The sequence below is a fragment of the Lolium rigidum genome, chromosome 2, assembly GCF_022539505.1.
Source record: "Lolium rigidum isolate FL_2022 chromosome 2, APGP_CSIRO_Lrig_0.1, whole genome shotgun sequence".
NCBI lineage: Eukaryota > Viridiplantae > Streptophyta > Magnoliopsida > Poales > Poaceae > Lolium > Lolium rigidum.
The window spans coordinates 62972856-62983743 of NC_061509.1; the positions used below are offsets into that span (position 1 = coordinate 62972856).

The window sequence follows — 10888 nt, forward strand, 5'->3', positions numbered from 1 at the left end:
CCCCTTCCACTATATAAAACTGCTTATATTATTAGTTTCAAAAAAAACTGCTTATATTATTAAACTGAGTGATAGTAGTTAGTGCAAACACATGAATTGTATCAAAGAGTGTTTGATATTACCATAAAAGAAAATAACTGTAACACGAATAAAAGCGGATGTAGATTTTCTAAAAAAAAATCAAAGGATTTAAATCCTACAAATCAAATGGCATACATAGAAAAAACTCATACGGATCAAAATCTTCCAAAAAACCTACAAATCTTTTTAATCAAAGGAGCTCTAATCCTGCGCCTTCTCCAAATCCTGCGTTTTTCATAATCCCGAGTTTCAGGACTACTCTTCGCATGGCAAATCAATAAACTGCAATTGATGTCATCCAAGTTCATTAGTTGCAGTCCATGGTCACAGTGGGCAACATTTCATCCACTGATTAGAAATGCAATTAATATTCGATGTTTGACAATGCTACTTCTGTTCTTGAAAATACAAAATAGTTACCCCCAGTCCTCAAAGTTACCCCAGCCCCCCCACACACGGAAGAAACAGGTTCTTAAAGACGTGGAGCGCCACGCTTATCCATTAGACGTTATCAACTGATGCAGCTAAGCTCCTCTTAACACCATGTTCAAGCAAAAGAGTGCACACGGAGATACTTAAGCTTCAGTCACCTTCCCGTTCTCCTATCCTTTTCCCGGTCTCTGCTCCTATCGTAGTGATCATCCTTCCCTCGGCTTGAACTTTTTTCACGTGCCCTGTCCCTCCCAACATCACTGACATGCAGTCTTCCTCTATTGCGAGTGTACTCTCGATCTCTATCCACAGACGACTTCTTTGAAGGACTATGGCTCCTAGTTGGGCTGTGAGGCCGCTTCCTGGAAGAACCACGTGCATCATTGGTCCTTTCTTTCCGCTCGAGTGATATTCTCTCTGGAAAACATAATAATGGTTCTTATAAGATACACCATAAAGCTACAGAATGGCTCATTATTGTTGTTAGCACATGAATTGTTAAAGCAAAGCTACAAAATAAGTATCAAAGATGAATGTGCCGAAGAAACAGCAGTGCAGCTATCAAATGAACAGGGTATTCTCTTCCTGCCTTCTTACATACCAGAAGATCGCCTGTTGTTTGCACCATCTATTGAAGAAGACAAACCATATTCAGACTGAAGACGCCTACGGTGGCTAGCAACCTTCACCTCAATCTCCTCCATATTCTGCAAACCCTTCTCCTCAAGAGATTCACGGTACTGCATTACAGCAATCTCAACCTGCCTCAGCTTCTGCCTGCAGATCAAAAGGTGTTATGACTATAGGTACAGAGAATAAGAAACACACAACATAACGGCTACATGCTTAAACATTCAGGGGGTACCTATGCTCTTCATCAACAATTGTATCTGGATGATGAATTAAGTGATCTGTACTGATTTCTGTTGTGTCAGCTTTCCCGGAATCACCAGCATTATCACTTCCAGATGAATAGCTTAATCCCAATCCCTGGCCGTCCTTTCTATCATCATAGTCGTCACTATCGTCTTCTCGGTTCCATTTAGAAGCTGGCAAGATGGGATCAGCTTTCTGCTTCTTACTTGGAACTTGTTCAGGTTCAGCAGATGCACTATCTCTAGAGAGTCTTTGTCCTGTTTCCATACCATGACGAGAGAGCCCCAGCATGTCTGAGTCAGCCTTACCAGTACCTTCTCCAAGTTTCAAAACACTATGAGTATTCAAACCAATATCCTCTCTTCCAGTTCTGTGAGGGTCTCCTTGTACATGTTTCATGTGACCGTCCCTCTGATATACTTGCTCCTTCTCAGCCTCCTCCAAGCTAAGCAGCCTGGCAACCATCATCTCTTTACCACCACATAGTGAGAGGCCATTATGTCTACAACGACGTTCCAGTTCAGCAAATGGAAGCCCTAACAGCTCCTTCATCGCCGCTGCCTTTCCTGTCGCCAGGGCACCATCTTCATCAAACCTAAATCCGTTCTTATCATCCCATGGGTTAGTTTTCTTTTCGATTTCAGGTGCATCACCACATAGAGAGTGAAACAAGGTGACCCCAGAGTTGCCTGATCTAAGAAAGGTAGCTTTCAGCCCATTCAGATATGCATCAGAAAACAGGAACCAGTCAGCCCATACTTGTAGAACTTTCAACACCCTCTCCTGCAGAAAAGCAATATAACAAGGCATTACTTAAGAACATCAAAGAAAAAGAGTGAAACTCTACTACTCAATAAATATAGCGACAATTACCTTCAGAGCTTCAGCAGTGATCCTTCCTGTGATACTGCGATACAAGTCATTGAAGCTCTCAATGACATCAGGTATAGCAGCCTCAAACTTAGTTCGAAATGCAGAGGCATTCTTCACTGGAGCACTACTATTATGAAGGATGTCAGATACTAGCATAAGCCGTGCAACCTTGGTTGGGATAGGTGTCTCCTTGAGTGTCAAAGATTCTGCAAGAACCTCAACAATCTATGCAAGACACAGAATCAATGTGTTTTCATGCAATGTGAACTAAAATATATACTTAAAGTATACAACAATATAAAGTAGGCCTACGAAGTATAGTTCACGACAAACAAATGGCAACCAAATAGGCAATATAACATGTACAGTTATATAAACGAGCAGATGGTCCTGTAGGCAACAATACATGTAGTCAAAATATACCACTCTATATGTTGCATTGTTTAATTCACGTTGGGTCTCAGAAAAAGCATATGTTTCAAACAACAGTTCATGCAAAGTATAACCGCTGAATCCCTTAGGTCCACGACTTCAAGGTTAACGCATAATGATCAAGGTATTAATGTATCTCATGGTGGGCACATATCATAGAATTTCCATGTGTAACATTTGAGAAAGGAAAATAACAGGACGCAAAATCATATTCTTAAGTTGAAGACATAAGGCAAAAAGATGAATAGAAACTTTAACTGATTAGGTCAAATGTACAAGGTGGCATTACCTCTCCAGCAGCATCAGCATTATCCAATGCAAATCCCATAGCTGCCTTTATCTGAGTTCTCTCCAATGTCAATGCACGTAGCATGTCCTCAAATTCATCACGCTGTGTATCAGTCAATGTACGCTCCACCTCAACACGCTGGAGAATGAAACATAAATTAATATAGTAAATTGTAATGGACAGAAGCAGTTGCACCATCTTTAAAAAGACCAAGTTACAAAGCATCTGTCAAGGTCCAACAAAACCTTACCCTGCTTCTACCAGCTGCAAAAGTAGATTCCTTTTCACGATCAGGGCTTCTGGTGGATGGCAAAGTAGGTGGAACCCATCTAAAATAAAACATTTAATGCAAAACTGTCACCAGAGTCAATAAGCACAAGAACAATACATATTTGAATATCATTGCGCTTTATTACCTTCCACTTCCTGTAATCATGATAAACGGTTCTGTTCGCCATCGTTGTAAAGTATCGCCCTGCATTCCAATATCATAAGCATAAATATTAGCATCATATCGGTACAGTGATCCCCATAGCTAGCTCATTCAAGCGGTTTTGCATATATGAAATATAACATTACTAGAATGCCAAATTGAGAACAAGGTGAACAGAATACTCAGAACCTTAAAGGGCAAAAATTTCATCGAACTAATGAATTATTCATTTTGATAAATTACTAGCCTCTCTCTGTGCAAAACATACACTTGTAATGTCAAGGTGATAAAGAAAATAATATGTATCTCTATTGCAACCAAAGATAGCACATAATATGTATCTCTAACAGTATAATGTTCTACTGTTAGATCATAGGAGATAATGTTGAAAATGTAGCAGCACAAAATAAAACGCATACCTGGGCAAATGAGTATAACCGCCAAACATAGTATGTGTGTTCTTTTGATTTAAGGTCAAACAAGAAGCTAAATAATGATTTTCCTCGTCCTCTCTCCATTACAGCTTGTTCAAAAGCACATCCACCATCAAGTACATGCAGAGCCATCGTGTCAATCACATGCCGAAGATGTGAATCCTCTGGTGGAGCGACCATTATATCAGGAACATTTGGAGTAAGGACCTGTCAAATCAAATGGACCCACGAAGTAAAGTTAGATTAATGAAATTTGACTACACCTACAAAAACTTACATACCAACATCCTTACCAATGCAAAACTTCCTGGATAATACCTAGGCTTACGAGATACTAAAGAACATAGGTGGTACCTTAATACAAGACAGTGTTGTTCAATAAGGTTTTAAAATCCATATCCGGCAAAAAGACCAAAGCAGCACCAGTTCTCAATCAGTTACTGGGGGTACCAGTTTCTCTCATAAAGTTCCAATGTGTACAGGATAGGACACAAATTTTGTATTTAACCAAGGCCTTACTATTCAACAATTCAGAAATTCACATTTTCCGGACCGGGATATTTATAATTATCATCCAGGTGGTGTACATATGTTAAAGGACTACAAATAGCCGTGAAAAATTGACAACTGAGGACAGATAAAAATATTCCATAAATTAATTTGTATGTGCAACAAGGAAACTGTGAATTTTCTCTTCATCCAAGCACTTAATATTTTCTGAAAAGGGAACTTCAATAATTCGCGAATAGTGGAAAACATGGGAAATTGCAATGATATATTGCTTTTATTATTATGATGACATGAACAGTAAAATCACTATGCAACAAGAGAACAAATGCATATGCAAAAAAGTCACCAACCAGCTCTGAAGTCTGTGGTGTAACAGATGCAACAGGTGGACCTCCGGGACCAGATATGATGACAGTACTACCCTGCACAACATAGAAAAAATAATGATAATCAAGGACAACTCACAGGAGAACACCAAAAACATGTCATCTACTTAGACCTTCTAGACAAATTATAAGAGTTAGCTGCACACAGAAACTTTGGAATGGAAGAAGCAACCTCCTTGCTTCTGATTGCCATATGTCCTGGAGGAGGAGCAGGCAGTGCTTGTGATGGAAGAGCAACAGATTTCCCCCACCCAATCTTCAGCTCATAGTCGTACACAACAACACCTGAGATAAATAATTTCAGTAAATTACAAGCAGGAGTGAAGTAGTATTTTAGAAGTACGAATAGGATACTATTTCAAGCTCCTATGGCTATAACATGATTGCCACTACATGGAATAGAAATGCACAATAACCTTGCATTTCATCCTTGGCTGCCTGTCCTTCTGCTCTATTCATGAATGCAACAAATCCACAATGTCTTTGCCTTTTGCGTTCTTCTTCTGTTCGAGGCCACATGATCTTGACGCTCGCAATAGGTCCAAACCGACCAAATGTCCTCAAAAGAAAATTCTCATCCACCTAACACCATATGGTACATATTGCACGGTTAAGCTAGATGCTTATACACAAGTTATGTCTAGACAGAAAAAGAACAGCAGAGAAAATCAACCTTAGGGGAGAGATTGCCAACATATAAGTTTGTGGTTTGCGGATCCCCGTCATCAAATGAACCTGGTAACCTCCCAGTGGGATCAAATTCATCTGGTAATTCATCAAACCGGCTAGGGTGCTGTCGGTTAAAGTTTCAAGCATCAGTATGTCATATACAAACACAGACTACAAGAATTTTGACAAAGATGAGAAGCGATCATAAACTTATTCTATCAGCTGGAAACCTGTTAAAAACAGTTTCTCGAAGTTGACAGACAGGATAGATTTTCTACATTCTACTCTCACTGTTCCCTTTTATAAGACATTTCAGCAAACCAATTAAGCCTTCCAAAACATCTTATAAAAGGGAACAGAGGAAGTAGTCAACTAAAAAGTATATTTCAGCACACTGAATATAACGATATAATCAAAAATATCATCTGATTTATTTCATATTATGTCTGGTGGAAAGAACCGAACATATACTAACCACGGAGGCTTCACCGTGACGGCTGCCACGTTCTTGATTACGCTTTTCTCGAAGCTCTTTCTCCAACCTGAGTTCCTCCATGACAGTATCTATTGCCCGTGGCTTCCCTTTTTCCTTTTCCTTAGGCCGCACATCTTCCTTCTGCATGTCAAGGTAATGATTAACCAAAGAACCACACTGAAAACTGAGGAAATCAAATAGCAAAAGCATCCCAACCTTTTTCTCTGGCTCTCTCCCAAATGTTGGTGGCAAAAAAGATGGAACATACCTGGATAAAAATATGCTATGTATAAGATATGTTATGCTGGTAAGTTATATTATGCTGACTATCATTTTGTACACCTAGATATCATGGGGTTACAGGTAACAACAGCAACAAATGGATGCAAGCAATGAAACGAACACCTAATTCACTCTCTACAGGAATATTTTGGATCTTCTTAACAAACTAATGAAACTTTTACCTTCCTCTATTCGGTGTCTCTTTTGTATACAAACACGCAGTTTATTAATTTTCCCATAAGTTTGAAACCATTCTACTTTATAGAAGAAGTCCAGTTAATATTAAATCTTATACAATCAGGCCACTGCCTTCAACGATTTACCGATTTAGTGGAAACCATGGAATATTTGTAAATTATTCTAGCACGAGTACATAAGAGGAGAAAAATCAAATGAGTGAAACTCCAATCTGCACTGTGGTTCAAAAAATAACTAAGTTTCCACTTTTGAATAAATAATAAATGTCTGAAAGTATCTTTTCTGAGCCAAGCAAAATCATATCAGAATTAGTAAATAGCTAAACATTCACTGCAAATGACAAATTTTCACAACACAGTAACCAGAAGCTGGGCCTGATTATAGATTGTCCTTGTTAACTTAATTGGTTGGTTTTCGCAAACTACGAGACTTCCTTCGCGATGCAGCCAACGTAAAGAGCATTCACAATAAGCCGAAAATGGTCCAGCATTATGAAAAAAAAATACCACCTCGTACAAAACACAGTCAATCTTATATCATTATATGTAAATCATGACCTAAACATGCAGAACATTCAAGTATGCTGATCATTGCATAAGATATGCAAATAATAGTTTTATTGGAAGTGAAAATTGTGTCAGAAACTAAGATTCATTTGATTTATAATTAGCTGATAAAGGGTCAGAGTAGCAGTAGACTCAAAGCATAAATGATAACAAAAAACAGAACTCTATGCGCGCACTAGTTGATCCCAACCCTTCAGCATCAGATGTTTAAAATAGAATTTAGAAGTCCATTCAAGATTCTATAAATTCAGTCAGCGCAATTGACATTTGAAACTACTTCTACGAAGGATTGATGCATCTGGTGGTTACAGATTTACACCAAATACCACATTTTCTGTCAATGTATTAGTATTATTCATACATGTTTTCCAAATTTACATCTATCTCGATCAATGGTTTTTTGATAGAAACAACATGGATACCCTCTCCGTGATGCATGATTCAACAAAGTCATGACCACATTACCGGTGTACTACATAAAAGGAAAACCTAAGTTCCATAACATCAATACATTATCATGACCTTGAGCAGTAAGTCAGCGACAACAAGTTTGCTCTGTCAAGAAAGCTCGACTATTTGTCAGAACTACAGCATAAATACAAGTGCCCTATTAAGTCATGAAACGAGATGTCATAAGGCCAGATGAGACTGTTTTCTTCTTCAGACCACTCATAGTTTGAAAGCATTCAGCACTGGGCAACAAACCGAAAAGGTAAATGGACGAATAATTCATGGATCATAATGATGGCATATAGCAAATGATGATGCGTTTAAAAAGCTCTCGTAAATGATCTCGGAGTTCTTAGTTCTGGTTATGTTGGCACGTGACTGTCTAAAGATGTAGCTGTGGTGCCACAGGATACCATCTTCCAGAAATCAAATACTTTTTTCCTTTACCTACTGCCCTTCTTTGTAACAGACTCCCTATCTTTGGACTTTCCACCTGTCATTGCCGAATGAGTAAAAAGGACAGCCTCTTGATTAATTGGAGCAATAAAAGAAACAATGCGTATATCCATCATGATTAATATTGAAACTACAGACTGGAAGGCAAGCATGGCAAAGTTTAGAAGAAGAAGAAAAAACGAAACCCCTATGACTAACCTTGAGAATCAGCTCTCAGCTTGGCATTGGGATCAATCACACCCCCTCGGACAAACTTCGAGGCAGATGTGCTTTCACCCTCAAATGACTGGGCAAACTCCAAATACACGCGTGCCGCTTCATCTTCCTCCCTCTTCACGTACCAAAGCAGTTAATTTCAGATAGGAACGATACATAAGTGCAGAAGAACCAAAGTATCTCAGGAAAAGGTTAAAAGGGATCCAAGTCGCTGACCTTCCTCCTCGCCTCCTCTTTCTCCTTATGCCGATTGAACGGAACCTTCTTCGAACTCATCTGGGCACTCGCCTGCAAGCAGTGAAGCATCACCAGAGCATCAGAAATGCGCGTAATGTTCCTACCGCCCTATGTCACATAGAGATCAAATCTACACAAGCACACAGGAACACGCGCATGGAAACGCATAAACATGGGAACTAAAGTTCAGTGCAGACACTCTGGATGCCAAGAGCGACGGTTATCAGATATAGCTGGGAAAGGACGGTTCCCAGATAAACCAGTGTGAAGGCACTAAACGCACAGACCCGCCGCTCGTACGCATATGTAGGCACGCGCAGTGCAACCTACCAGCGCCAGGCGCAAACCCTAACTCTCGGGTCAATCCCAACTTCTTTGAGCGGGGAAACAAGCTGCTACTAGTACAAACCGGGCCGAATCCACGGGGTAACTGGATGGATTCGCGCATCTCAGGGAATAACAAGGGCGCGCAGTTGGTTGCTCGCAGCGACGAACAAAGCGGTCCTAGACCTATCCCAGCGAAATAAGTTAGGGCATCCGTACCACAGAGGGAGGGAAGGAAGGGGTCGGCCTGGGTGGATCTCTCCTGTCCACGCTAGGATAGCAGCGGTGGCGCGGCTTCGCTGGAGAGGAATCTCGGGCGCTTTTTCTAGAGCGCCGGCGACGAGAGGGTTCGGCGGCCGCCGGAATCTGTAGTCGGCCACAACAGTGGAAGAGGGGGAAGGGCAGGGACGGGGACTGCAAGTCACCACGTACCTGGCCCCTTGCATCCAACATTCATTGTTCATCCAACGGTTCAAACAAAGCTGACCAAAACTGAATGGAACATCATCCACTGCTTCTACTCTCTAGCTTCAGACTTGAACGATTGATAGATGCACAACAAAATCGCATCAGGCAGCAGCAGCTAGGGGGTAAGTCTGCTCAAAAAAATTCGATAAAAGAAATACATATTAGAAGATACCAATTATATCCAGTCTATGCAACAACGCACCGTTCTAATGGTAATACGGATGGGCTTCCCTAGCAAGCGATCGCTCGCTGGATCCCTCCCGAGCGGTCACTTTTCGACAAAGTCAACCTTTCCGAAAATAGCAAATCTGTTTGGTTAAGCGGGCGGGCGCGCTGGTAAAAATAACCGCGACAGCAGGAATCGAACCTCCAACATCCAGCTGGAGCGCGCGCACCGTAGCCGAGAGTATGCCAGCTGAGCTAGTAGTACTTCGTGCTAAAGGAAAGAGACGCACTTATTTTGTACTATCAAATTCTACACGGTAGAGGTACAAAAAGGAAATTTGTCTGTACACTAAGACCAGCAAAAATACCGGACGAATAGTAGACCTCGAGCCTCCTAGTCCGGTTCTTAAACTACACTATTTAGTGAAATTTTTAGCTCATAATCTATCAACACTCTGCCCGTTATCTATAAATTATCAACCCTCTACCCCATTATTTATGAATGGTATGGGCGAGAATTTACCGACCCAAAAAGCCACATTTTAAATATTTTGGTAACAGTTTTAGCTCATAATTTATCAACCTCTCTGCCCATTATTTATCAACGGTAAATGTGAAAAGTTATCAACCCAAAAAGCTAACTTTATTTAGAATATTTTTGGAAACATTATTAGCTCACAAATTATCGAGCCCTTCGCCCGTTATTTATCAATGCTAAATGTCATAAGTTATCTATCCGAAAGCTAATTTTATTTAGAATTGGGAATATTTTTAGGTCATAATTTATGAACCTCTCTACTTATTATTTATCAACGGTAAATGTGAAAAGTTATCGACCCAAAAGATAATTTTATTTTAAATATTTTTGGGAACATTATAAGCTTACAAATTATCAGCCCCTCCGACCGTTATTTATCAATGGTAAATGTGAAAAGTTGTCGACCCGAAAACCTAATTTTATTTAGAATATTTGAAGACATATTTAGCTTACAGTTTATCAAACCCTCTGTTAGTTATTTATCAGCGGTAAATATAAAAATTTATCGACCCGAAAAGCTAATTATATTTAGAATATATTTTAATTCTCAAAGTTTATCAACCCTTATGCCCGTTACTTATCAACGGTAAATGTAAAAAGTTATCAACCCGAAAACCTAAATTTTAATTAGAATATTTTGTCGACTTTCTTAGCTCAAAATTTATCAACCCTCTACCTGTTATTTATCAACGGTAAATTAAAAAATATCAACCCAAAAAGCTAATTTCATTTAGAATATTTTAGCGATTTTTTGGCTCAGAATTTATCAACACATATGCCCGTTATTTATCAATGGTAAATGTGAATGTTTATCGACCCAAAAATCTAAATTTCATTTAGAATATTTTCTTGACTTTTTTAGCTCAAAATTTATAAACCCGATGTTCGTTATTTCATCAAAACATGAGAAATGTTGATAAAGAAGGTACTTCATTTGAGTTGCAAGTGGTAGTTCATTTGAGTTGCAAGTGATTTTCCCACCCATTATTCCCCACCTAAAAAACCACTAACCCGAAAAAGGGAATAACAAAACTTGGTCCAAAGAAACATGACTTGGCGTAGTAAATTTGAAAAAAAAGGGAATTGATAAAAGGGAAT

At 39.4% G+C, this 10888-nt stretch overlaps 1 protein-coding gene across 2 annotated transcripts; it reads right to left on the reverse strand.

Annotated features, from left to right (window-relative positions):
- Window positions 1-637: 637 nt before the first annotated feature.
- LOC124691846 (protein RRC1-like) lies at window positions 638-8996 on the reverse strand. 2 transcript variants are annotated; one of them, XM_047225123.1, is made up of 18 exons: window positions 8839-8996; window positions 8275-8346; window positions 8041-8173; window positions 7834-7879; window positions 6107-6158; window positions 5891-6031; window positions 5420-5539; window positions 5163-5328; window positions 4919-5031; window positions 4711-4782; window positions 3836-4057; window positions 3400-3458; window positions 3234-3312; window positions 2984-3121; window positions 2263-2487; window positions 1379-2172; window positions 1115-1290; window positions 638-930 (listed from the first exon to the last, which is right to left on the reverse strand). In XM_047225123.1, the coding sequence occupies exons 2-18, from the start codon at window positions 8332-8334 to the stop codon at window positions 668-670; spliced, it is 2859 nt and encodes a 952-aa protein (XP_047081079.1). In that variant the 5' UTR covers window positions 8335-8346; window positions 8839-8996; the 3' UTR covers window positions 638-667. The 2 variants fall into 2 exon arrangements, with proteins under 2 accessions (XP_047081079.1, XP_047081081.1); XM_047225125.1 differs by lacking the exons at window positions 7834-7879; window positions 8275-8346; window positions 8839-8996 and having other exon boundaries at window positions 8041-8152.
- Window positions 8997-10888: the final 1892 nt, after the last annotated feature.